The sequence below is a fragment of the Marmota flaviventris genome, chromosome 15 (genome assembly GCF_047511675.1).
Source record: "Marmota flaviventris isolate mMarFla1 chromosome 15, mMarFla1.hap1, whole genome shotgun sequence".
Lineage (NCBI taxonomy): Eukaryota > Metazoa > Chordata > Mammalia > Rodentia > Sciuridae > Marmota > Marmota flaviventris.
Window position 1 is genome coordinate 34,655,019 of NC_092512.1, and position 27,713 is coordinate 34,682,731.

Consider the following 27,713-nt stretch of genomic DNA (forward strand, 5'->3'; position numbering starts at 1 on the left):
GGAGTGGAGCCTCTCTGGAAGGGCAGACAGGTTATCCAGTACAGGTGGGGCCTGCACCACGGGTTAGAGGGCACGTGTGCTAGTGGGGTGAAGGACAAATGCATAAAGCGTTGACACTCCTTGTCAACCTTCCTTTCATTTGTCACAGTCTTGTTTTCACCTTGCTTCATTCTGTGAATGACTCTCACTGTCAATGTCACACCTTCATGATGGTTGAGAAGGCACTAGTTTGGAAAACTCTACAGGGGGTGGGAATGCTCTCCTCATTCCCAGCTCGCCCTCCCAGGTATGCTTCTCACGGAAAAGTGACAAAAATCAAGTCTACCTCCTGGTAAGTTGTTCAGCACCATCCTGGTGGCAATCAGAGTGAAGCTGGACAATAGGAGCAGTGGCAAGTTGTCCTCCCATGGGTTAAAACATCAGGAATGTGATGGTTCAAACCTGTAATCCCAGCTGCTGAGGCAGGAGGATCGCGAGTTCAAAGCCAACCTCAGCAACTTCGCAAGGCCCTTCGCAACTCAGGGAGACCCTGTCTCTAAATAAAATATAAAAAAAGAGCTGGGGATGTGCTCAGTGGTTAATCACCCCTGGGTTCAACCCCTAGTACCAATAAGAATAAAACATCAGGCAAATCTAGAACTCCAGAAACCTTCATTTCTCCTAATGAAATCCAGTCTCCCCCGGCTACCCAGCTCTACCCCACCCTCTCCAATTCAGTCTCAAGGGTCTCCATTTAATTGTTGACCTTCCCTCATTGGGTAATAGAGAATATAAAAAGAAGGATGAAATTTACTTTTCTAGAAAGGATGTGTGTGGCCTTCTCTTTTCTTGCTTGTTGAAATGCACTACTGATTTCCCTATGCATGGAAACTGGAGAATTTAAACAGGTTCAAGGGAGGGCAGCAGAGCCAACCTTTAATCATTGGTTGAGTCAATAGCCATGGCCTGTAATATTATTCTCAGCATCTGAAGATGACATTACTCATAATGATTGGTGTCTTTGTGGGTGAACAAGGCTTACAGACAAGGCTAGGCTAATGTTCCCTTTTAGATTGCACATGTAAAATCTATTTTCTAGCCCGTAGAAACAGCCACTAATTAAAGCATCTGGTGCCATTTGTCAACCTGCCTTTTCTGCTCTGTGGTGGGTCATTTCCCTTCTGTAAAACTTGTCACCCCTTTGCAGATCAAAAAGTACCAGTTTAATCGATCCCCAGTAGCACTAGGAAAAAAAAAAAAAAGAGCACCAGTTGAGTCTGCCTTTGTCACTTCTTGGCTTATCACAAAGACACTGTGCTGATACTGGTACAGAGAACAAGGAAAATGTAGAGCACAGAAATCATAGGCTCTGGCCATAGTAAATAAGTGCGGGCTCTTACACATAGCTGTTCAAAAACATCTTTTGAGTAAATAAATGGATGTTCTTGAGAGTTATATCTATTGCTCCAAGGTAAGAGGATATAGTGCTAATATAGCAGAGAGTTTAAAAACAATGTTGAATCATTAATAATAGCATCACCTACAGAAGCAGTAAAAGATTAAATGAATGAATATTTGTGAAAATACCTGGCATAAATTTAAAGCCTTACATACAGGCCAATTATTATTATTAATACAGATATTGTAGATATCTAGTCTTTGGGGAAAGAGCATAGATTTGGAGTTAGAAGATTCCACCACACTAACAGCCCCAACCCATTGTGATCTGGAGAAAGTTGCTCAGAGTTGATCTCTGAGTTATTTTTCTTATCTATGAAGTGAGGATATTAATACTGTTATTTTTCTTCTGTGTAGAGCTCTAAGACTTGTTATGAAATGCTTTTAAAGTGGTAAAGCAAGGCACAAATATTGATTTTGGTTGGTTGTTTGGGTAATCAGTACACCATAATCCAGCAGCAAGAATGTCACTAGTGTTTATACTACCACTTCAGCAATGACAGTACATCTGAAAAAATATACTTCTCAGAACTTGTGTCCATCTGGGGCTGAGGCATATGGTTGTTGAAGCTGTGGACCACTCAAGGGTGGGTGCCATAACCTGGCAGCCAGGCTGGAAGGTTCTAGCCACAGAGGCTGACAGAAGTAAATCTGTAGATAACTCCAACTTTGAAGTATCAGAAAAACACTGTCCCAAACAATCCTTCCCAGGACTTCTTACGGAGAGCGGAATCAGGAGATTGCCTTCCCCGCTGGTTTTAATAGTAACAACCCTGGACCAGAAATTAAAAACTGGTTTCTAGGCCTGGTGATTGTACGTTCTGACTGTGTGATCACAGACAAGTCATTTATCATCGCTTAGCTGGAAAAAGAATAATGAAATCTACTCTGCAGGACGTTTAGGTGGCTAAAATAAGCTTGTATATGTAATGTCATTTTGTAGACTGCAACGCACTAAACAAATGAAAGTATTAGTTTTCTTCACAGATGCTGAAGGAAATATTACTGAGTTGTAATATTTCCTCACACATACATAGCAGAAGCAAAGAAGGGGGGCAGATAATTCACAGATTGAAATAACCAGCTCTTGAATCATACAGATGTGGCTGGGCTGGGTCTAATGTATTGCCACTCAAGTCCAGCCATAGTGGCTGGAGAACAGGGCTGTGAGGAAAAGCAGAGGGAATATTTCCTCTACAGAAAAGATAGATGAAAGGGAACCCAATGAGTTCCAAGTCCTCACAGAACAACCATGGGAAATACAGCAAGCCCTTGTATGCCATTTTGAGAAGGGGACCTACAGGCGGCTGGCTGGAAGAGGGTCTGTTTGGATCAGCGGGGTGGAGGGGTTCTGTTCCAGGGAGTGATGGGACAGGCCAAAGCCAGGGCCAGGGCCACTGTGACCTACCTGGAGATGCACTCAGCTACATGGCAGCTTGATGGGGGAGTGCAGTCATATGGCAGCCAAAGTGTTATCTTTGTGAGTTGGAGCTAAAAGGTACCTATAAGAAGGAACCTTACTTTGGGAGGTCCTAGAAGGTACTTTAATCCCTGAGTGTGCTGAGAAGGGTGTTGAGCCCATAAATAACTGTTGTCCACAGCAGAGGGAGAGAGAAGTACGAAGACTGAGCCATGGACGTCCAGGGGAGGCCTGGACTGACCTGACTGTTAGGATGAGGGGTAGCATTTATAGGGAGAAGCATTGGGGTCAGGGACTGAGGTTGGGCACTTTGGGCAGGGGAGCAATCGGGGGAAGAATGTTTGGGGTAGTGAGTCTTGCATGAAACTTCATGTATAAGTGTTTGATTTTTGTTATTCATGGTGTTTATTGTGTCTTTGGTTAAAGTGTAGGCTTGTTAAGAATAGAACTGTGTGCTATCATGCTAAGTGAAATAAGCCAATCCCCAAACACTAAATGTTCTCTTTGACAGGCGGATGCTAACACATAGTGGAGGGGGGAATAGAAGTTCATTGGATCAGACAAAGGGGAATGAAGGGAAGGGAGGGAGGATGGGGGATAGGAAAGAGAGCGGAATGACTTTCCTATGCTCACAAATGAATACACGACCAGTGAAACTCCACATCATGCTCAACCACAAGAATGGGATCCTAATTGGAATAAGTTATACTCCATGTATGTATGATATGTCAAAATACACTCTCCTGTCATGTGTATCTAAAAAAGAACAGCAACAGCAAAGAAATAGGACTGTGAAGTACACTTCTTTTCTGAACTGTGCTACTACCAGTTTAGTGTTTTGTCCTTATCTATGGAATGAACATCCCTTCCATTCCTTGATTTTTTTTTTTTTTTTTTTATTACTCAGGATTGAACCCAGAGGTGCTGCTCTGCTACTGAACTACATCCCCATCCTTTTTTATTTTATTCTTTATTATGAAACAGAGAGCCTCACTAAGTTTCCCAGACTGGTCTTGAACTCGCAATCATCCTGCCTCAACCTCACCCAACACTGGGATTACAGGTGTGTGCCACCGTGCCTGGCTCTGCCCCTTCTTTCCCACTTGTCCTCCACAATATCTCCTCAAACCAAACCTTGCTTCTAGACTTTTATCTGTCAATCTCCTGTTCAAGCTCTACCCATCTTGTGAGGTCACCTTCCCTCTTTATCCTTGGGGAAAACCACTCAACCTTTCTAATTTCTGGGTATCAAGCAGAACCACATGAAATTGTTTCTCTAGGTTAAATACATTTCACATGGTTCACCTTCACATACTCCCTCTATTGACTGGGCACTCACTTGGTCTTACTTTGTAGTCCTTTTCATTATCAGAGTTCTAGATATCTGGATTCTTTCTTGTCTTTCTCTTTATATTCCATTCCTACCTCTACCAAATATGAGCAGGAACTATACTGGCTTATTCTTTGCCGTATCCTCAACTCCTAGAGTATTGCATGGCACATGGTAGGTAATAAGTGTTTGTCTAAAAAAAAGAAAGGAATCATTTTCCCCTGAATTGGGGTTCTAAACAGATTTGATCTGTTTGTGGGATTCGGTAAGTCTCTCCCTATCTTACTTTTCTTCAGCTCTAAAAGTTGTATGGTGTACTAGGTCTGTGGTTCGCAAACCTGGCTCTCACTAGAATCACCTGCAGAGAATGTAAAAAATATTCCAAAACTGACTCCAGACTAATGGAATCACAGTAGTAGGGAGGGGCTCTGATATATGTGACATCTTCACCTCTAGAGTCTTAGATAGCCATTGAAACAGCTGTTAAACTTGCACTTGGGAAATATAAGACTCCATGAAGACACAGGGCAAAGACTGCACCTGTCTTGCTCACTGCCAGGTTCCCAGTCATAATATAATGCCTAGCGCATGGCAAATAGTAATGAACAGTTGTTAATGCATCTTGGAAGTCTTTTTCATTTCTAAGGGCACCGTAAGCTGCCAAAACCCATTAGGCTAGAAATCTTACATGAATTGATTTTGAGAATTTTCCCCTTTTCTTCTCCTTTGGCAGTTCTGAGGATTAAGCCCAGGGCTCACACATGCTAGGCAAAGTTCTACCACTTACATTCCTAGAGAAACTTGAGAGTTCTCTAACATCTACTTTGGTTCCCAAATTTGACATGTTTGTATATTTTGGCAGTATGTAACAGCCATGTGTCACTAGGCAACATAAACCTCTGAACCTCAGATTCTTTTTTGTGAAAGGAGACATTGGGTTAAGTGACCCCTAGGATCCTATGGAACTTGAACATTCCTTAATGACTCTCTTATTTACTGTTTGACTTTAAGCAATTGACAAAACCTCTGTTGAAGTATCTGTAACTTCATCCCTTCCACTTCTCACCACTGGATTATAAAACCTTTGAGCACTGAAACCTTATCTATCCTATTGTATGATTCTCCTATACTCAGTGTTTGGTATATAATAGTCACTCAATAAATAATTTTTGACAAATCATAGAGACTTCTTGAAAATACAATGAGGGAAGGGCTAAACATAGTGGGCAAGCCTGTAATCCCAGTGGCTTGGGAGGCTGAGGCAGGAGGATTTGTGAATTCAAAGCCAACCTCAGCACCTTAGCCAGGCTGTAAGCAACTCAGTGAGACCCTATCTCAAAAAACATATATATAGGGGTTGGGGATGTGGCTCAAGTGGTAGCGTGCTTGCCTGGCATGCGTGCGGCCTGGGTTCGATCCTCAGCACCACATACAAACAAAGGTATTGTGTCCGCCAAAAACTAAAAAATAAATATATATATTAAAAAAAACATATATATAAAAGGGGTAGAGATGTGGCTCCGTGGTTAAGTGCCCCTGGGTTCAATCCCTAATACCAAAAACGGTGGGGAGGTTAGGGACATAGCTCAGTGGTAAAATGATTCTGGATTCAATCCCTAATACCAAGTAAAAAAATAACATAACAACGAGGAATTGGTAATGTAGCTCAGTACTAGAATGTGTACTTAGCATGAGTGAGGACCTAAATTTAATCCTAGCACCAAAAAAAAAAAAAAAAAAAGAAAGAAAAAGAAAAAGGCAAGTAAAATAAAAATTAAAAAGAGAAAGTAGAAGCTAGCTTAGTTAATTAAAAATTTAGATATCAACCTGAATTCAATATACTGCTGGTGAGAGTATAACATCATACAACCATTTCCTTTTTTTTTTAATAACAAATTTGTTGAGATATAATTCACACACCATAAAATTAACTCACTTAAAGTGAGGAATCCAGTGGATTTCCTGTATTAAGATTCTATTTAACCATCACTGCTATCTAATTCAAGAGTATTTTTGCCATAGTTTAGATAAGTGTCCCCCAAAATCCATGTGGTAAAGGCTTGGTCACCAGCCTGTGGCACTCCTGGGAAGTGGTGAATCTTTAAAAAGCGGGGCCTAGTGGATGAAGTTAGGTCACTGGGGGAGTCCCCTTGAAGGGAATATTCAAACCCCAGTCCCTTCCCTTCTGTCTCTCTGCTTCCTGGCTACTCTTGGTGAACAGTTTGCTGTACCACACACTCCTCAACACACTCCTGCCATAGGATGCTATGCCATCACAGGGCCAAAGCAACAGGACTCAGCACCCCTGGACTGAAACCTGGGGAGCTGGGAGCCAAAATAAACCTTTCCTCCTTTTAAGTTGATTCTCTCAAGTATTTTGTTGGTGATGGAAAGCTGACGAACACAATTTTCATTGCCCCCTTAAAATAAAACAAAACAAAACACATATTCATTGACAGTTCCTTCCTAGTTCCCCCTCCTCCTAGCCTCTGGTGACTACTAAACTGCTCTCCTTCTCTATGGACCCGCCAGTTCTAGATACAGCATATAGATGGTGTCATATAATAGTTGACCTTTTGTGTCGGTTTCTTTCACTTATCATGTTTTCAAGGTTCACGAATGTCATAGTGTGCATCAGTAGTTCATTTTTTAAATGGCACATGATGTCCCATTGTATGGATATGTCACATTTATTTTTATCTAATTATTGGCCAATAGATATTTGGATTGTTTCCACTTTTTTTTTCATTTACTTATTTATTGATTGATTGAGATGGGGGTCTCACTATATTACCCAGGTTGGTTTTTAACTCACCATCTTCCTGCCTCAGCCTCCTGAGTAGCTGGATTACCACCATGCCCAGATATATGGGGTCCTTTGAAGTGTTACATTTTGATGAGGTCTAATTTATCTATTTGTTTTTTAGCTATTTATGTTTTTAAGAAACCGTCATTTAATCCAGTGACATAAAGATTTATTAATTTGTTTTCTTCTAAGCGTTTTCAAGTTTCAGTTCTTTTCTTTCTTTTTATTTTTTTTAGTAGTGGAAATTGAATTAAGGGGTGCTTTACCACTGAGCTAAGTCCCCAGCCCTTTTTATTTTTTATTTTTATGGTTTTTTTTTTTTTTTTTTTTTTGGTGCTGGGGATCAAACTCAGGGCCTTGTGCATGCAAGGCAAGCACTCTGTCAACTGAACTATATCCCCAGCCCTTTATTTTTTATTTTGAGACAGGGTCTTGCTAAGTTGCTTAAGGCCTGACTAAGTTGCTGAAGCTGACCTCAAACTTACAATCCTTTTGCCTAAACCTCCCAAATCACGGGGATTACAAGTATGCACCACTCTGCTTAAAATTTTAGTTCTTACATTTAGGTCTATAGTTCTTTTTGAGTTAATATTTCTAAATGGTGCAAGGTAAGGGCCTCCCTTCTGCTTTAAAAAAATTTTTATTGTGAAATTTAGTACACATATAGAAAAATACAATAAAAATTCATAGCTGTGCAAGTTATAATCAATGAAAAAACACAAGCTAGGTACAGTGTCACATGCTTATAATCCCAGCTGTTTGGGAGGCTCAGGCAGGAGGATCAGCAGTCCAATGCCAGTCATGACAATTTAGCAAGAACCTGTCTCAAAATAAAAGTACAAGTCTGGGGTTGTAACTCAGTGGTAGAGCACTTGCCTAGCATGTGTGCAGCCCTGGGTTCTATCCCCAGCGCCACAAAAATATCCAAAAACTAAGAAAAGAATGATAGGAGCGGGGGAAGAGCACAGTGTAATTAATAGCCAGGCCAAGAAATGGGACACAGCACTCTAGAGGCTCTGCTTGTGCTACTTCCTGATCAACCTTCTTTTCTCTTCAGGAAAGAATCTGCTATCCTTTAAGGGAACTCTTGTTTGCTTTTCCTAGTCATACATGCATTCCTTACAAGCAGAGTTTCACTTTGCAAGTTGTGTGTGTGTGTGTGGTACTAGAGATTGAACCCAGGGGCAGTCTCCCACTGAGCTACATCCCAGCCCTTTCTTTTCTATTTTATTATTATATTTATTTTATTTTATTTTATTTTACTTTGAGACAGGGTCTGGCTAAAATGTCTAGGTTGGCCTCCTTCTGCTTCCACTTCCAGAGTTGCTGGAATTACAGGTGTGTGCCAACATGTCTGGATCATTTAGACAATATTTGAGTCTCATAGTAATGAATGTGTACAATTTCTGGCTTCTTTTTCTGAACATTATTTTTGCAAGATTCTTTACCCCACGTTTTGCAAGTAGCTGTACTTCATTCTTATTTGTTGCTGAATGGTATTACATTGCACAAACATAACATAATGTTCTATATTCAATGGTTGTGATGGTTAATTTTAATACTTGACTGTATAAGGAATATCTAGGAACCTGGTATTTGGATGTGTCTATGAGGGTATTTCCAGAAGAGATTAGCATGTGTGTCTGAATACATTGGTGGGGGGAAGATCTGCCCTCACTGTGTGCAGCAGGCACCATCCAGGAATGGAAAGGAGGGATGGTGTGGACAGAATAAATAAGAGGGCAAATTGATCTCTTTTCCAAGAGCTGGGATACACTTTTCTACTATCTTTGAACATTGGAACTCCAGGTTGTCCAGGCTTTGGGCTCCAGGATTACACCAGCGACCCCCTGCAGTTCCCAGGCTTTTGATTTGGGATTGATAGTTAAAGTAGCACTGTCCCTGGTGCTGAGGACTTTGAACTTGAACTGAGCTTTGCTACTGGCATTTCAAGGTCTCCAACATACAGACTAGATGTCATGGGACTTCTCAGCTGCTATGATTTTATGAAGTGATTCCCCTAATAAATCCCCACTTATATACCTGTACACATATCCTATTGGTTCTATCTTTGTGTTGAACTCTAATATGATGATCACTGGAATTATTTCTACTTTGGGGCTTTTATAAATAATGCTGCTAGGAATATCCTTTTCCTTGTCTCTTGGTACACAATACATGCATGCACGTCTGTTTGGTGTCTACCTTGGGGTGGAATTGTTGAATGAGTGTCTCTTAATTTATATAGAAAATGATAGACTATTTTCCAAAGTGTTTGTTTTAGCTTAAGCTCTCACCAGCTATAAGAGATCTTGTTCCAGTGCCAGTGTGGTGGGGCACGCCTGTAATCCCAGTGATTTGGGAGGATAAGGGTGGAGGACTGCAAGTTTGAGGCCAGCCTCAGCAACTTAGGAGAAGCTGTTTCAAAATCAAAAATAAAAAAGGACTGGGGATATAGCTCAGTGGTAGAGCATTCATGGATTCAATCCCTAGTACCAAAAAAAAAAAAAAAAAGAGTTCTTGTTGCAGGTCCTGGAGGATATCTCATTGTGGTTTTAATCATCAGGGAAAACCCCGATGAATAAGGAAGTCAATCATCTTTGAAAATGTTTATTTGTCTTAGGTTTTGGTGAAATACTTATTATAGTCTTTTATCCATAAAAAAAAAAAAAACTGGTTTTCTGTCCTTCGTAGTTTCTAGAAATTTAAAAATATAATCTGGATATAAGTCTTTTTTTTTTTTTTTTTTTTGGTGGTATTAGACATTGAACACACAGATGCTGTGTACCAATGTGTGTACCCCCAGATTTATTAATTTTTTATTTTAATACAGGGGCTTGCTCAGTTGCCCACGCTGGCCTAGAATTTGGATCCTCCTGCTTCAGCCTCTGGGTATCTGGTATTATAGGCTTGGGCCACCACACCCAGCTGGATATGAGTCCTTTGTTAATAATATGGGTTGCATATATCTTTTTCCATCCTGTGCTTTTATTTTAAATGTCCTAATTATTTTTTGTTTTGTTTATTTTTTTGGCTTTTATTTATTTTTATTTTTTTATGGTGCTGGAGATTGAACCTAGGGCCTTGTGCATGCGAGGCAAGCATTCTACCAACTGAACTATATTCCCAGCCCCTAATGATGTGTTTTTGATGAAAATGAATTCTGATTTGTGAAAATTTTATGTCCAATTTAAAAAGTTTTTTGCTATTCTAAGGTCATAGAGATATTCTTCTATATTATCTTAGAGATTTTATTATTTACCTTTTATATTTAGATCTACAATCCATTTGTATCTTTTGTATGATATAGGTAGGGATTTAATACCTTAAATAATGATATCCAATAATTCCTAGTATAATTTATGCAAACACCTTCCTTTGCAAATTGTCCTGAAGTGCTGATGTTGTCATAAGTCACGTACCTTATTTTTGAGCCTTATTAGCCTAGGTCTATGATCCTTATTCTATTTCACTGAAGTTTATGTCTCTCTTTACATATCCATATAAGCCTGAAAGTTCTACTCTGGTAGATAAGTGTTGGAATCTTGATTGACATTGCACAAAATCTTTTTTTTTTTTTTTGGCAGTACTAGGACCTGCACCTGACTGTTTAGAGAGTTTTAGTAATTCCATAATATTTAGATAATTTTTGCTTTCTCTCAAGAATGTTTTAAAATTCTCTGTGTAGAGCCTTTACATATCTTTTATTAGATTTGTTCTTAGATATTTGATAATTTTTAATGTTATCTGAAATATAATTTTAAAAATCCCTCTTTCCCCCTCCCTCTTCCTCCTCCCCCCCTCCCCCCTCCTCTTCCTTCCTCCTCTGCTCCTCCTCCTCCTCCTCCTCTATTTTTAGGGGCTAGGGATAAAGCTTGGTGTAGAGCTAGGATGTGCAATGCCCTGAGTTGCCCTGGAGTTTGAACCTCAGCACGACACACACACAAAATCATTTTCTAATTTATCTTTTTTTTTTTTTGTATATAAACATAATTGATTTTTCTTGGACATTAAACTTATTTCTAGCTTTTTTTTTTTTTTTTAATTGGACCATGGCCAGGAGTCAACAAGTTCTGAAGACCTGTTTATTTGTTGGTTTTCTTCCCTATATTCTTTTTGAGCTCTGTGAACTAAGTTTTGCTTTGTTATTATTATTATTATTTTAGTTGTAGATGGACACAATACCTTTATTTTATTTGTTTTTATTTTTATGTGGTGCCAGGAATCAAACCCAGTGCCTCATGCATGCTAGGCAAGCACTCTACCACTGAGCCAAAACTCTGGCCCCAATTCTTACTTTATAATTCTATTTTTATATATTAAAATATGTCCTGTAAAAATAAAATTTTTATTTCTTCCTTTCCAAACTTATTTATTTATTTATTTTGCACTGGGGATTGAACTCAGGGGCACTCAACAACTGAGCCACATCCCCAGCCCTATTTTGTATTTTATTTAGAGATAGGATCTCACTGAACATTTATTGCCTTGCCATTGCTGAGACTGGCTTTGAATTTGTGATCCTCCTGCCTCAGCCTCTGAGCAGCTGGGATTACAGGCATGTGCCACCATGCTTGGCCCAAAACATAATAAATAAATATATACGTGTTAATCCTATATATGTGTTAATCCTATATACATATTAATCATATGTATGTGTTAATTCTGTATACGTGTTAATTCTAAATACGTGTTAATAGTGTGTGTGTATATATATATATATATATATATATATATATATATATATTAACAGTTTTTTTTTTTCAATTGGACCATGGCCAGGAGTCAACAAGTTCTGAAGACCTATTTATTTGTTGGTTCTTTTTGGGCTCTGTGAACTAATTTTTGCTATAGTGAATCTTGATCTTATTTCACTTCCCCCTTCTCCAACATGGTGCTTCCAGCAATTGGTGCTTCAGGTAGGCAAACTTGTGTATGCATTTCAGACACACAAATCTGAGTAGAAATTATCATCTGTTTTCTTGTAGTTGTTTGTTTGGTCTTGGTCAAATACCTTAAGGTACACTAAAGTGCCTGGGCATACTTGATCCTGTGGAGCAGCATGTTTCCCACAGTACACCTTGAAGATGTGTCTGGGAACATGGATTTGGTATGGACTAATGGGAACACAGGATTGGTTGGTATCCATGTACAGCCCAAAGCCTGAAACTTCACTGAACTCTGTAGAAGTTACCAGAAGTATTAGTGTTCTCATAATGTATGACCATCACCTACCTGCTTGGTCCCTCTAGCCTTCAAGTAGCCCTATAAATTCAACTACTGAATGCCAGGATCTGCTCTTCCACCAACTTTGGCAGCTGCCTCAAAAAATTATTTCTTATATTAAAAATTCCTTTTTCTTGTCCTATTGCTCTAGCTGGAAATTTAGTACAATGTTGAAAAGGAGTAGCAAGAACGAACATCCTTGTGGCCAATTTTATGAGAATTTTAGCATCAAAATACCATCACATTGGTGTTTCCCATAGCATGTTTTTTTTTGAGATGAGATCTTTCTCAATTCCTGGGCTTGGGTGATCCTCTTGCCTTAGCTTCCTGAGTGCTAGGACTACAGATGCACATATCACTCTGGATCTTATAAGGTTTTTATAAATATCCTTTACCAAATTGAGGAAGTTCCCTTATATTCATAGTCTTCCAAGATTTTTTTTTTCATGAATGGTTATGAAATTTTGTAAGATGCTTTTTCTTCCTTTGTTGAGATGATTTAATGATTTTCTCCCTTATTCAATTAATATGGTTAATTATAATTGTTCAATTTTTTTTATGTCAAATCATCTAACTTTTTTATGGACTACTATCTTGCTATATATTAGTGAATTTGTTTTGCTAATATTTGGTTAAGATTTAACATTATATTCATATAATTTTCCTTTCTCCTTATGTCTTCATCAGATTTTGATAGCAATGACATGCTACTATCATGAAATAGACTACTACTACTACTATTCCTCACATTTACCTGAAAAGTTTATGTAATATGGGCATGATTTTCCCCTTCCCTTGCCTTGTACTGAGGAATGAGCTCCAGGTTTTACACATGCTAGGCAAGCACTCTACCACTATACTACTTCTCCAGCCCAACAAATTCTTATTTTTGAGACAAGGTCTTGCTAAGTTGCCCAGCTGGCCTTGAACCTGCAATCCTCCTGTCTCAGTCTCCTGTGTAGCTGGAATTACTAGTGTGGGCCACCATACTTGGTACCATTTTTCTTAATTATTAGGTCTACTTCAGTAATAAAATTATGTCTTCCTTGAATTTGGTAGAAAGGGTTTAAATTAGGATTTAAGTTACAGGACTTGTCAGGTTTTCTATTTCCTCTTGTGTCATTTTTCCAGTGATATTTTGTCTCTTGATATTTTAAATCCATTGCTCTCTTTTTCGGGCTGCTGGGGATCCAACCCAGGTCCTTGTACATGTTGGGCAAATTCTCTTACTGCCAAGTTACACTCCCAATGCAAGGCCCATTGTTTTCTTCAATCAACTTTTCCTTCTTTGTTCATCTTTACTTCTTTTTTTAAAAAAATATTTATTTTTTAGTTGTAGTTGGACACAATACCTTTATTTCACTTATGTATTTTTATGTGGTGCTGAGGATCGAACCCAGGGTCTCGCACGTGTGAGGCGAGCGCTCTACCATTGAGCCACAACCCCAGCCCTTCTTTTCTTTTTTATTTAAGAAATGAGGACTGTCTTGCCTAGGCTGGTCTGAACTTCTGGGCTCAACAATCCTCTTGTCTCAGCCTACCCAGTAGCTGGGACTATAGGCATAAACCGTCATGCCTAGATCCACTTTTTTATTTCTTTATGCCTCTCTGAGCTCATACTGGGCACCTTCCTTTTGCCTGAGACATAGCTTTCATTATTTCTTTCAGTATAAATTTGCTAAAAATTCCTCACATTCTTGTCTTTTCTTAATGTCTTTATTATACTTTGATCCTTGAAATTATTATTTTTTGTTGTTAAAATGACAAATTATAGTTCTACATGCATTCTTGAAATTCTTTTTTCTTTTAATTTTTTAAAAATATTTATTTATTTATTTATTTTTAAATTAATTTTTTTTAGTTTTCGGCGGACACAACATCTTTGTTTGTATGTGGTGCTGAGGATCGAACCCGGGCAGCATGCATGCCAGGGAGCACCTACCATTTGATTCACATCCCCAGCCCTCATTCTTGAAATTCTTGCTGCTATTCTTTGACTGTAGGACTGTGATTTTTGTCCATAGGTAAGGAAGGCTTATAGTGTTAGGTATGTTAACTCTCAACTACTCAGAAATGGATTGATGGTTAAGTACCCTAGTTTCCTCTCTCCTCAGTAGGTTAATTGTGAGGTGTGTCCCACATAGTCTCTCAAAGGATTCCCAGTGAGACTGAGTTCCAGTTGTCCAAGATGGTAAAACATTTATCAGCACACCTTTTCTTGGATTTTCTCCCTTCCCTATCTTACTTATCCATTTCTACATCTTGCAATCATTTTCTAAATAAGGTATTTTTATCCAAATCCTTGTCTCAGACCTGCCTATGAGGAAAACAAATGTAAGACCTGGCCAATTTCAAGAATGCAGTCCTTTAGGGCTCAACACAAAGTAAGAAGGGTTCTCAGCACTCTCCACTGCCTTGGGGGATCCTAGACTTCAGTTTCTATCGTCTCAATTCTCAGAGCCTGTCAGAAGAACTGTTCAACCTCTTGGCTTCTCAGTTTGTCTTTGTGGAATTGGCATCCATTCCAGAGGAAAAGTGTCTCCAAACATAAATGCAGAACATATTTTCCTGAGTATTTGGATCTTGATTTGGTAATTATTCATTCTTTGGTAATTTTCTTGGTGCCTTTAAGCAGATTATTATTATCATCATTATTTTTGGCACCAGGGATTGAAACCAGGGTGCTCTACCACTAAACTACATCCTCAGTTCTTTGAGACAGGGTGTCCCTAAATTGTCTAGACTGGTCTTCAACTTGTGATCTTCCTTTCTTAGCCTCCTGAGTCCCTGAAATTACAGGTGTGTCACTATGTCTGGCTTTTAAACAGATTTACAGAAAAATTTTGTTACCTTTTTTGTTGTCTTCAAAGGGAGAGTTAGTCCAAATTATTAAAAATGATACCCCAGCTTTTATATTTATGTATACATATGTATATACATATATACACACACATAAGATACACATAGATTGTGTGTGTGTATGTATACATACTTTCATACTTTTTTGGGGTGCTGAGAATCAGGCCTCATACATGCTAGGGAATTGCTCTACCACTGAGCTAACCCCTAGCTCCCTTCTTCTTCTTCTTTTTTTTTTTTTTGGCTCTTAATTCCTGGGCACATACCATCAGGATACCAGTTTCCTTTTATAGGTTGGTAACACATTTTGCTCTTCAAAGAGCTTGTTTGAATCCTGGTTTCCTTCATTCTCCTAGCTCTATTTCATTCTCCCTTATTCATGTGATGGACTTTCACAATTCCATGCTTTTGCTTGTTCCTCTTCCCTCTAAGAAGATAATTTTTCTTAAAGTGTCCTACAAGACCAGCCCCCCAACGAATTGAAAGGTTCCAATGCCAAAATGGGCTGTCAGTCAAAGATCATTTAGATAATTTGAATGGGTTGCCTAGAAAGAGATCAACCTTCAACCAGGGGAGAGTCTCAGTTATGGGAACTAGGAGTGACTAAATCAGGTTGGAAGCAGGATGGAAGCATAATGAAAAGATTAAGAAGGGCAAAGTTGGAAGAAACAAACAGGCAAAGTAAGGACAGGGTGTGGTTCGCTCAGGAGCAAGTCTAAAAGGAAACAGCCAGATACTCTTCGCTTACCACATTCTTTTTTTTTTTTTCTAATTTTTTATTGTTGGTTGTTCAAAACATTACATAGTTCTTGATATATCATATTTCACACTTTGATTCAAGTGGGTTATGAACTCCCATTTTTACCCCGTATACAAATTGCAGAATCACATCAGTTACACATCCATTGATTTACATATTGCCATACTAGTGTCTGTTGTATTCTGCTGCCTTTCCTGTCCTCTACTATCCCCCCTCCCCTCCCCTCCCCTCTTCTCTCTCTACCCCCTCTACTGTCATTCATTTCTCCCCCTTGTATTATTTTCCCCTTTCCCCTCACTTCCTCTTGTATGAAATTTTGTATAACCCTGAGGGTCTCCTTCCATTTCCATGCAATTTCCCTTCTCTCTCCCTTTCCCTCCCACCTCTCATCCCAGTTTAATGCTTACCACATTCTTGAAGGCTCTGCTTAAAGGACTTTTCTTAATTCTCTTGGCTGGAATCACTTCCTCCTTTAACTTTTATAGCATTCTTACTGCATTTATTATATCATACTTTTTTTTTCTATTGGCTTTGAATAGTCTATTTCTTCTAAGTTATTACTACTAGATGGCAGCTATAGTATAGTGGAAAGAGCAATGGAATCAGAGTCATAAGATCTGGGTTTTAGTCTCAGCTTCAACATTTACCTAAGGTGTTTGAGCCTCAGTGTACTCATTATAAAATGGGGATATTATTTACTCAATACTGTGATTTCAGTATAACAAGATATAAGATGTATAAAGTGGTATATAGTAAGCACATGACAAAAACTTGCATTTGCTCAATCTACTATGTACATGAGCCTCCGTACGTGTTTGACACATATTTTCTTTTGCTGTTTTGTTTGACATACATAATTTTATTTGGATTGTACCTATTTATTTAGACCGTTATTATTATGGAATATTAAGATGCTATAATAGGGAAAATAATCAAGGTCACATAGTTAAGTAACAGAAACAAAACTCAAATCCAAGTTTGTCTTTCCCTAAAATAGTTGTGTATACCAATGTCCATTGGTCTACTTAGCTTCCCAAGGCCTCACAGAGACTTTTTTTTTTTTTTTTTTGGTGGTGCCTTGTGCATGCAAGGCAAGCACTCTACCAACTGAGCCACATCCCCAGCCCTTCTCAGAGGGGCTTCTAAGAGTGATGTTGAAATTACTTTTTTAGTTTAAATTAATCTGAGACAATGTGGAATATGATGACAGAATAAAGTTTTCTGTTCTCTGATTTATTTATTTTTTTTAATTTTTTTTAAAGAGAGAGAGAGAGAGAGAGAGAGAGAGAGAGAGAGAGAGTGTTTTAATATTCACTTTTTAGTTTTCGTCGGACACAACATCTTTGTTTGTATGTGGTGCTGAGGATCGAACCCAGGCAGCACACATGCCAGGTGAGCGCGCTACCGCTTGAGCCACATCTCCAGCCCCTGTTCTCTGATTTACAAATAAATTTTCATATATTTTGTTCAATATAACTTCCTAAACAAAAGTGTGTACAATGCATTAACAGAGGAAAAGGAGATACTTTTACTTCCTTAAGGACATTTTACACAATCCCTGATTTAACAAACATCCATAGCCTGGAGAAGAGGCTTCGTGTTTTCAGTTTTTTTACTTTGAAAAAGGGTACCTGAGGGCTGGGGATGTGGCTCAAGCGGTAGCGAGCTCGCCTGGCATGCGTGCGGCCTGGGTTCGATCCTCAACACCACATACAAACAAAGATGTTGTGTCCACCGAAAACTAAAATAAATAAATAAATATTAAAAAAAAAAAGGGTACCTGAGTTTTCCAAGGGAAAAACCTTTGAGAAGAAAGCTATGCACTGGTGCCCCAGAAAAATCCAATGGATTCATTCAACAATCTGCCCTTAGGATCTCACTGATCATAAACTGAAGAACCTCTGTAGAATAGGAGAATCATTTTTTCATTTGAGAGTAATATAAAAATCATGAATCACTTAAACAGAAAATTAATGGAAATTTCCACATTTTGTGTTTATGTGGATACTCGGACAGTGGTGAAGAGGAAAGAATGATTAAATAAGTTGCTGCAAAGTCACTTCCATAATCCTACCATCACCTTTTGGTTAAGGGCCTTACATAATTGCCTTAAAACGCTGTGCATTTCTTGTCCCTTAACTCATTTCACAGTTCCACTTTAAATACAACTGCGGATGAAGGACGAGAAACAACAACAAACCCCACTAAGGATCCAAGAAATAATTAGGGTTGCCCCAGGGAAATCAGAATGAGAGAGCGAAGAAGCCCCCTCTCTCCTCCACCTCCTCCGGGACTCACTCTCCCTCCCTCTAGGACTCCCCCAGCGGCAGGCTCACCCCACCGCCTCCGCCTTCCCTAACACGTGCTCTCCGGAACACTCACTCGGAGACACCCCGCCCTCTGGAGGGCTGGGCTCGGGAGCCGAACGCGCCAATCGGCGCGCGCCTTACAGCGTCGTGGCCCGACAACGTTGAGCCGCCCAATCGAAAGGGCCTTACCGCCCGTTTCCCGGAGCCCCGCCCCCTCGCGGCCGTGCCCCCGCCCGCCGGTCTCCTCCCTCCTCCTCTCCTCCCGTCCGCCCCTCCCCCGCCGCTCCGGCGCGGATCTTGCGAGACGGAGAAACTGGGGCAGAAGTGAAGATGGCGGCGGCGGTGCTGGCGGCGGCGGCGGCTTTTCGCCAGTGACGCGCGGTGCGGGCTTCTCTCCCTCCCACCTCCCCTAGTCCGACCCGTCCGCCGCCAGGACTACACGGTCCCCGCCGCCCGCCCCTCGCCTTCCTCCCCAGTGGTCCTCTCCCGACGCCCGGCTGCCGCTGGCGGCGGCGTGCCCCGGTCCCGGCCGCCGGCCTCGCGCCCCTTCGCGCAGTGGCCGGGCGAGCGAGTGGCGCGTTGATCCGTCCTCCTGCCTGCCCCGCCGGACCGCCGGGCCGCGGACACACGCCCGGCAGGGAGGCGGCGGCGGCCCCTGCGCATTCGCTTCCCTCCATTTGGGAATTGGGAGGCGGCGGCGGCCGTGGGTTTTGGGGAGGGGAAGGGGCTTCGGGGGGCGGGCGAGATTGGGAGGGGGCCGTCCTCAGTAGGAGGACGAGAAGGAAGCACCATGACGTCCATCCATTTCGTGGTTCACCCGCTGCCGGGCACCGAGGACCAGCTCAATGACAGGTAATAGGGCCGGCCGGCCGGCGGGCGGGCTGGCGGGGGAGGGGCGCCCTCCCCTCCCCCCACCCCCACCGACCTCGCCGGGGCCGGCGCGGGTGTTTACGCGCCGTCCGACCGGCTGGGTTGGGGGGTCCTCACTGCCCCCTGTAGGCCCTTCTGGGGCAAACTTCTCGTCCCGGGGGTTAGGGGCCGCGGGGGGGTGGGCGCAGTGTAGACCGGGCCCGCGGTGTAGACGGAAGAGCGCTCTGCAGACCCCCTTCCCCCTCCCGCATAGAGCCGCGTTGAACTCGGCGGAGATGGGGGGGGCTCCGGCTCCCGGGGGGCGGGCTGTAATTACCGCCCGGCCCAGGCCCGAGGAATCCATATTAGTCAAAGTTGAATTGAGACAGACAATGCGGATGGGGGATGGTGGAGGTAAAAAGAGAGGGAAGAGGAGAAGCGGGGCCAGAGGCCCCGGGGTAGGCTGGGTTGGGTCCTCTAGGACTCCCGCGAGCTGTGTCCGGTGGGGTAGTCTGGACCTGCCAGGCCTGGGGATCCCGGGGGGTGGGTGGGTGTTGCGATTCCCGGCAGATCCGGAGAGGGGGTTGGGGGAGGGAGAAAGGGAGGAAGCACCATCATTATTGTTATTATTATTAAATTTGAGCCCCTGCCGTGAGGTTTGCCTGCCCCCGGGTGGGGATGAATTTGGGCGGGGGTGGGGAAGTGGATTGGATTCCCTTTGCTCTCCTTCCCTTGAAATGGTGTTGGCAGCTCCAGCTCCCGGCCCCTGTGGTGCGAGCTTTTTTGTTTCCTTTTTTATTCTAATGATAGTGTTTTCCTGAGTTGTAATTTGACAGCTGAAAACCGTGCGTAGAGTGTCAAAGGAAAACTCTTACGTTTGCAGTTCGCAATGCTGCTTTTCTTAACACGCTGTAAATTTCTGGGTTGGCTTTGCTATGGGAGGAGGAGGGATTTTGATATTTAAAATTTTTTTTTTTTTGTCTTTCATAAGGCTGTTTTGCTTTGGCTTCCTCCTCTTTCCCTCCGCTACTGTTCTTTGCCAGTTTAGGATATTGAATTGCAGGGCCACATGTTCTAAGGGAACTGAGATAATGCAGGAAAAGTTCCTTCACTGTTGCAAAACAGACTCAGAGGAGGTTGAGGGAGGCCTCCATTAAAGCATGTCTTAGAATCTAGGACTCAGAGCTAATGATGGGCCAAATGTTTACGGGTCAGAAAGTGGAGCATTTTATCCTCTCTCTAGTCTAATCCTTTATTGCTATGTATATTTCTTTTTAGTATAGAAGGCCATCTGATCCCAAGTTTGCAAGTTAGGAGTAATTTTTGCTAAGTGACCTGGTGACTCAAGTTGTATGACGCCCTGTTTGTCATGCGCTTCCCAGAGAGAGGTAGAGGCCTAACTTGCTGCTAAGATATTGGCTTCTGTCTCAATGTATCTAACCGCCTCAGGTGGGGCGGATTGCTTTTAAATCCGGAGCTGGCGGCATAGTTTCTCGAACTGGGTTCGGATTTGTTTAATCTTTGCTCTAGCAATATTGTTAAATACGTATTTGTGAAACTTTTGGAATTACTTTTGAAAATATTAACCATTTGGAGTTGTCTTATAGCTCCTTTACATATGGAAATAACCTTTAGGTTATTTAATATTTTGTTATGTGATCCTTACTCTAACTTTATTTCATTAGATATCTTTTTATAAAAGACTTCAACATAGGAGTTTTTGTATATTTTAGAAGTAGGCAAGTAGTGAGAATAGCTCTGCTGTCATTCATAGAAGCATGCTTGTCGTGTAACTTGTCTTTTAACTTAGAAAATTGCACCAGGGAGGAAAGAAGTAGAGCGTGTTTTCTTAGTCTTGACTTTATGTACCAAGTACCTGACTAGCTTACTCAATTGGCTGTGCATGCCAAAACCTATTTTGCTGTTTTGGGGGGCACTTTGATTCATTTTTTTAGTATCCCTTTTGCTTCACCTGTTTCAGAAATTTACAAGTCATATCTTAAAACTAACCCTCCCATTCCTAGTATAAAAAAGTAATACATTTTGTTTTTGATTCTAGCATCAGTACACAATGTTAACATTAAATCATTTTGGGTTTTCTCATGAAATGGGAAAAGGAGAAGTGGATTTGAATTATAATTGAAGTTTCACATAAATGAGAAAATAGAACAGCTGTGTAGGTAAAATTTTAAGAGGTAGCCAAGGCACTGTATGTTTTTTGACCTGGTTGACTTGTGGCAGAAACTGTTCTGTGTCTACCCTTCAGAAAGAAAACTCCTCTTTTTATACCTAGTTGCAGAGTAATTAGACCAACCTATTGCTTGAGACAAATCTGCTTCCAAAAACAAAACAAAATAAAAACCACAAAACCCAAAACAAACCCCAGCACAACCTTTTTTAATTAAGTTATGGAATTAGGAAAGAGTGTGCTTACATAGCTTCATTTTAATATGAAAAATGTGCCTGTGGGAGTTGCAAATGAATAATGAATGATAGTTTTGGAGGAAAAGGGGTATAAATAGATATATTTTATTCTTTACTCTAAAAACAGTAAGATTACATGAGGATTGTGGTACTACAAAAATTGCTCAGTTAAAGAAAACTTTTGGCGTTTGCCTAGCATAAGGTCCTGGGTTTGAATAACCCCAGCACTAAAAAAAAGGAAAAAAAAAAAAATTTGGCCTGAAAGCATCATTTTCTACTCAGAATTTTCTTTTGTGACACTTTGGCTTTCTTTTCAGTGCATTTCTTGAGTTAGTTTCTGAGAACTTGGATCTGCATATTGAGGTTGAGGATAGAGTTGGAGGCATAAGCTCACCAATATCTGGAAAGTGTCCCCAGAGTCATGTAGACCAATCTTCTCCCCAATGAGTTGAATTTATCAGGAGACACATAGTGAGCTACTGACAGACATCTGAGTTCCACATGATGGGTCTTCTGACCTTTTTTTCTTTTTTTAAAAAGTCCAGGGTTCTTTCCACTATTCCACTTGGCCTGTATTCCAGAATATTTCTACTGTCTCTGGCATGCCAGCCTTCGCAGCCAACCACCTGTCTTAGTTTTCATTCTCCTTTTCTTTTAACTCCTCCTCCAGAGCTCCAGATTGACTTTTACCTTTAGTCAGGGGGCTGAGCCTTTGAACCCTTTCCTAGTACTAGGTTAGTAGAAAAAAATAAATTTTTTAAAAATTTTGAGTTGCAAATGGACACAATACCTTTATTTATTTATTTTTATGTGATGCTGAGGATCAAACCCAGTGTCTTACACTTGCTAGGCAAGTGCTCTACCACTGAGCTGCAACCCAGCCCTAGGAGAGGCCTTTTTAAAGTGATGTGGGTGCAGCATGGCCAGTCCCTGAATTATTCCTCAGGATGCCGGTTAGTTACTCCAGTTCTCTTTGTCTATATGTGGAATTTTCCTGTGAGGTTTGCCTTTTGGCATTGTAATGTGTTGTGCAATCATAAACAGTCTTGATTGAGAGTGTCATATCAAAAGGGTTTTTCTTTTTCCCTTTAGGTGCTGTAAGGCTACAGGGTAAGATAGTATAGATAGGAGTTTGGAAGCATGTTCTGGTAGGCATGTCATTTAACTGCTTCGAACTTCCCTCTCTGCACTTCCCTTCCATCTCAATCTCTGAATTAGGCATAATATCCATCTCAAGGTCAACAGTTAATAGTGGATGGGAAAACAACTATTATAAAGTATAATGTGAGTTCTGTAAAATATAAAGAGATGGTTTCGTTTAACTGCTTTTATGTGTTGCCTGGTTTCTGTATAGGAAAACAGGAACTCAAATCACTTTTGTCTTAATATTCTTAGCCTTAAGTGAAGAATCTAGACTCTTAGTCCTAAGTTTGTGATACTCAGCTCATATGCCACAGGGGATATTTGGCAGTGTCTGGACACTTTTTTTTTTTTTAATGTTGAGGGTTAAACCCAGAACCTTGGAAATGCTAAGCACATGTTCTGCTACTGAGTTGTACCCCCAGCCTGAAGAAGTTGTTTGATTGTCACAGCTGGTACATTGCTACCGGTTTCTAGTGGTTAGAGGCCAGAGATGATGCCAAACATCCTGTAATGCATAGGATAGCCCCCCCACCAACAGAATTATCTGGTCCAAAAGGTCACTTGTGGTAAGGTTGAGAAACCCTGGCCTAGTTTTGTTCAGTACTTATAAATGTAAAAATAAGTGAAAATTACGTTATGAAGAAAATTCAAGCAATATTAAGTTCTTGTTAGTCTCAAAACATGATGGTTTAAATCAAAGTTAATTAAAGTTAAAATTTAAGTCAGTTCTTTGGTAACTAGTTATATTTCAAGTGTTCTAAGGCCACATGTAGCTACTCACCATCACACTGGACAGTGCAGATAGAAAACAGTGCCATTATCACTGAAAGTCCTCTTGGAGAGTATTGTCAGAGAAAGTGTGATTCTTTGCATAGAGCATAGTATTTAGTAAGTGCTCATGATTGGAAACTGTTGTATTTAAAGACTCAGGAATATCCTTGCCCTCTCAGTAGAAACCAGAAGATAGGTATTATGATGAGTTGAACAAAAGTTGTGGGGGGTGGAGATTATCATAATTGAAAGCTGCCTGAAATTTAAGTGGGTGGCACCCCCCCCAAAAAACAAAAACACTCAATCCTCAAGTGAAAACAAAACAGAAAGCAAACCCAAAACCCACCCAAAATAACACATATTAGGCTGTGTGGGATAGAGCATCATATCATCAGTGGGAAATCTTAACTCTTCATTATTTTGGGATTGTTACCTAAAAACAGTACTGGAAACACTACTGGAAAGGCAGAGCCGTGCTGCATAAAGTGATTAAATGAAATTGCTGAAGGAAAGATTAAAAGATTGAAACAAGGGCAGATTAAATTTACATTTAAGAAGTTGATTACTAAATCATAGACCTAGGAATAAACAGGCACTTGTGAAGGAAATCATATGGTCCACAGGAGTACAACTGGGAGAAATGGGATGGAATTAGGAAGGGTAGGATTTTTTTCTCTTAACTATTAATTTAGCAAATGATCTCTAAAGGAAAGTTTAATCATTGAAGACTGTTAAATTACATTTAAGTAGACCTTAAAGGGCATATTGAAGGGAGCAATTTTATGGTGAAAGAGGATGTACTTATTGCCTTCTTTTCCCCCATTTTATCATACTTCTAATAAAGAAAAGGTCCAGTTACTGTCCCCCTCCCCCCATTTTGGTATTGGAGATTGAACTTAGGGGCATGCTTAATCACTGAGCCACATCCCCAGCCCTTTTTTATTTTGGGACAAGGTTTGCTAAGTTGCTGAAACTTATTTCCAACTTGTGATCTCTGGCTTTAACCTTCCTAGTTGCTGGAATTATAGGCTTGCACTACTGTGCCTGGGCACCACCTGTGTTTCTGTGATTTTGATATGTTGGCATTCTGATAGATTCCTGGGTCTCTATGATTATGAAATGTTGATGTAATTTTGCTGATTTTTTTTCTTTTGTGGTACTTGGGATGGAACCCAATCTCTCACATAACTCAAGAGACTTAAGATTTTCCACTGATGATATGATGCTCTGTCCCACACAGCCTAATCTCTCTCACAAAAGCAAGTACTCTACCAGTGAGCTATATACCCAGTTCCAACATTTTATTTTGAGATGGATCCTTGCTAAGTTGCCAGGGCTGGCCTCTAATTTGCCATCCTTCTGCCTCAAGATCCTCCCTAGTAGCTGGGATTATAGACTGGGATTGTAAGCATGGGGCATGCCACCAGAAAACTTGTTTGGCTTGTAACTTTTTAGAAGAATGGGCGGGAGGGCGGGATCACATTGGAAATCTTAATATTCTCGACAGCTCAATGCTTTGGGGTGTCTTTGTGAGTGTGCACGCTCGCTTGCGCTGAAGCTGTTACCCAGGGCCTCTACTAAGTGTGAGCCCTACTGTTGAACTATACCACCAGTTCCAAGGTTGTAACTTCTTAATCTCCAGTATAATGGCATTTTATTAACAGTCATTTTGTAATTTTACAATTAATGATGAAATTAAATGATTTTCAATGGGGATATACACTGAAGAATAAGATAAGGTCAAGTGAAAAGTTTGTGATATTTTTCTAAGTAATATATAGCAGTGAGAGTATTAGTAAACCGAGTTTATCTTTTAAGAATTTATCTCTAATATTTCATTATTTTTTGATATAATCAGTGTAGTGATAATACACTTCAGAATGAGAAATATGTTAAATCCTTAATTACCTATGCTTTGAAACTTTTTTTTTTTGGTACTGGGGATAGAACACAGGGGGTACCTGACCACTGAGCCACACCCCCAGCCATATTTTATATTTTATTTAGAGACAGGGTCGCTGAGTTCCTTAGTGCCTCACAGTTGCTGAGGCTGGCTTTGAACTCGCGATTAAATAAAGTGTTAATATTGAATGTTATCTCCCTGGTAAATTCAGTTTGTCTTTTTGCATAGCAAACGTACTGTATTTATCTGGGCATGGTAGCACATGCCTTTAATCCCAGTGACTTGGAAGACTGAGGCCAGAGGAACACAAGTTTGCAATTAGAGGCCAGCCTCAACTTAATCAGACCCTAAGCAACTAATGAAACCTTGTTTCCAAAATAAAATAAAATAAAATAAAAGGGCTGGGGATATGGCTCAGTTAAATGCCTCTGGCTTCAATCCCCAGTATCAGCCTCCCCCCCTAAAAAAGGGTATTCCCATTAATAATATATTTTCAGTATTTACATCTTACAATTATACTTTACAACAGTATAGTTCATTCATTTCAAGTGTACCATTTGATCAAGTTTTTTGAGAAGAATGTACATTTGCATAGCTACCACTCAGTCAAGATGTAGAACATTTTCATCACCCCAAAAAGTTACCTTTGTATATTAAGTCCATTCTCCCTACCTCTTCTGTCCCTTGCAACCACTATTCTGCTTTCTTTTACTATGGTTTTGCCTCTGTAGGATTTTGTAGAAATGGAATCACGAGTCTGGTTTCTTTTGCTTAGAACAATGCTTTTGTTATGCATTGCTTTTGTAGTAGTTTCTTTATATATTAATGGGTAGTAGTATTAAATTGTGTATCTATACCATAATTATAAAATCTGTTTTATAGTTGTAAATTTGGGTTTTTCTATTTGGAGCCATTCCCTAGTATTCATATTCTTAAAAAAAAAATTCCTTGTTATAAAAAAAATTCTTGTGGAAAACAGAGAATCTCAAATTTGAGATGAAAAGTTCTGGCTCTCCCTGTTAACATGTTGGTGACTTTGCAATTTTTCTTCCTCTCTTCCCACCCTTCCTATCCTTCTTTCTCTGTTTTCCTTCCCTCTCCTTAAATTCTCCCCCATCCCCTGTTCTTTTTTTTTCCTCAGGGATGAGGGATACTCTACCATTGAGCTACATGAGCTACATGTGTGTTTGACTTTAAGTTTTTTCTTTTTCGTTTTTTTTTTTGGAGGTGGGGTGGGGTGCTTTACCACTGAGCCACATCTGCATTACTTTAATTTTTTTTTTGAGACAGTCTCCTAAGTTGTTGAAGCTGGCCTTGAACTTAATCCTCTTGCCTTATCCTTCCAAGTCACTGGATGTGTGCCACTGTATCTGACTATAATTTTATATACCTGAATTTTTTCTTAACTAATTTGTTAAGATATTTTTCATAGGAAGCAGGCAGAGTAAAACATTATGTGTATGTGCATGTATATAAAATTTTTTTTTGCATTGGGGGTTGAACCTAGGGGTGAGCCACATCTCTATCCCTTTTTATTTTTTATTTTGAAACAGGTTCTTAGCTTAGTTGCTTAGGATCTCACTAAGTTGCTGAGTCTTTCCATCCTCCTGCTCCAGCCTTCTGGCCTCCCAGCCTCTTAGCCTCTTGGGTTGCTGGAATTATAAGCATTCACCATCATGTCCAGCAACATTGTATTTTTATTGACAGCAAATTTGCATGTTAATTAAAAATAATATTAGCATATGTAAAGATATATTTTAAAATTTCATTAAATCTAGTGATTGTATTCTAGATTGCTGGTTACAAAGGTTATGATTGTGTCCAGTCTGTCAAGTACTATAATGAATGAATCAATAGAGTTACTTTCCCCCCCATTAGTTCAGGCCCCATTTTTTTGTAGTATAGGAGAAAAAGGGGTTGAAGCTACCATTTTATGCTGGTTCTGCTCCAGTGTGAACCTATTTGAATTCAGGTGATGTAAGGTTCCAGGTCTTTTCCTGAGCATCTCCAAGACTCTTACTCGGGCATGGTGGAAATTCATTTGGTTGTTCTTTGTGATAGCCTGCTTGATGTGATGTGAGAAGAGGTTCTGTGTTGTGTAAACTTTAAGTAAAAGCCAAATTTGAGATTAGCCAAATTTGATGGAAAATTTTAGAAAGCAGAGATAACATGGTAGGGTTATCTTAATATCTTTTTTTTTAAGAGAGAGAGACAGAGATTTTTTAATATTTATTTTTTAGTTATCGGCGGACACAACATCTTTGTATGTGGTGCTGAGGATCGAACCCGGGCCGCACGCATGCCAGGCGAGCGTGCTACCGCTTGAGCCACATCCCCAGCCCAATCTTAATATCTTGATGAGAACAGGGTTTTGTATAAAAGGCTGTGGGAGCTGGGTGAGGTGGTGTGTGCTAGTAATCCCAGTGACTCTGAAGGCTTAGACAGAAGGATAATAAATTTGAGGCCAGTCTTAGCA

At 40.3% G+C, this 27,713-nt stretch overlaps 1 protein-coding gene across 11 annotated transcripts in view; it reads left to right on the forward strand.

Moving 5' to 3' along the window:
• The first annotated feature begins 18,880 nt into the window (after nt 1–18,880).
• Nucleotides 18,881–27,713, forward strand: part of Ubr5 (ubiquitin protein ligase E3 component n-recognin 5) — a 128,217-nt gene continuing 119,384 nt past the window's right edge. For 6 of the 11 annotated variants that reach the window (XM_071602195.1, XM_071602196.1, XM_071602197.1 and 3 more), the window contains exon 1: nt 18,883–18,999. In XM_071602195.1, coding sequence (XP_071458296.1) covers nt 18,938–18,999 — 62 coding nt within the window. In that variant the 5' untranslated portion in view covers nt 18,883–18,937. Of the gene's footprint in view, nt 19,000–27,713 lie in introns of all 11 variants that reach the window. The other 5 variants (XR_011704673.1, XR_011704674.1, XR_011704675.1 and 2 more) reach the window with 2 other exon arrangements.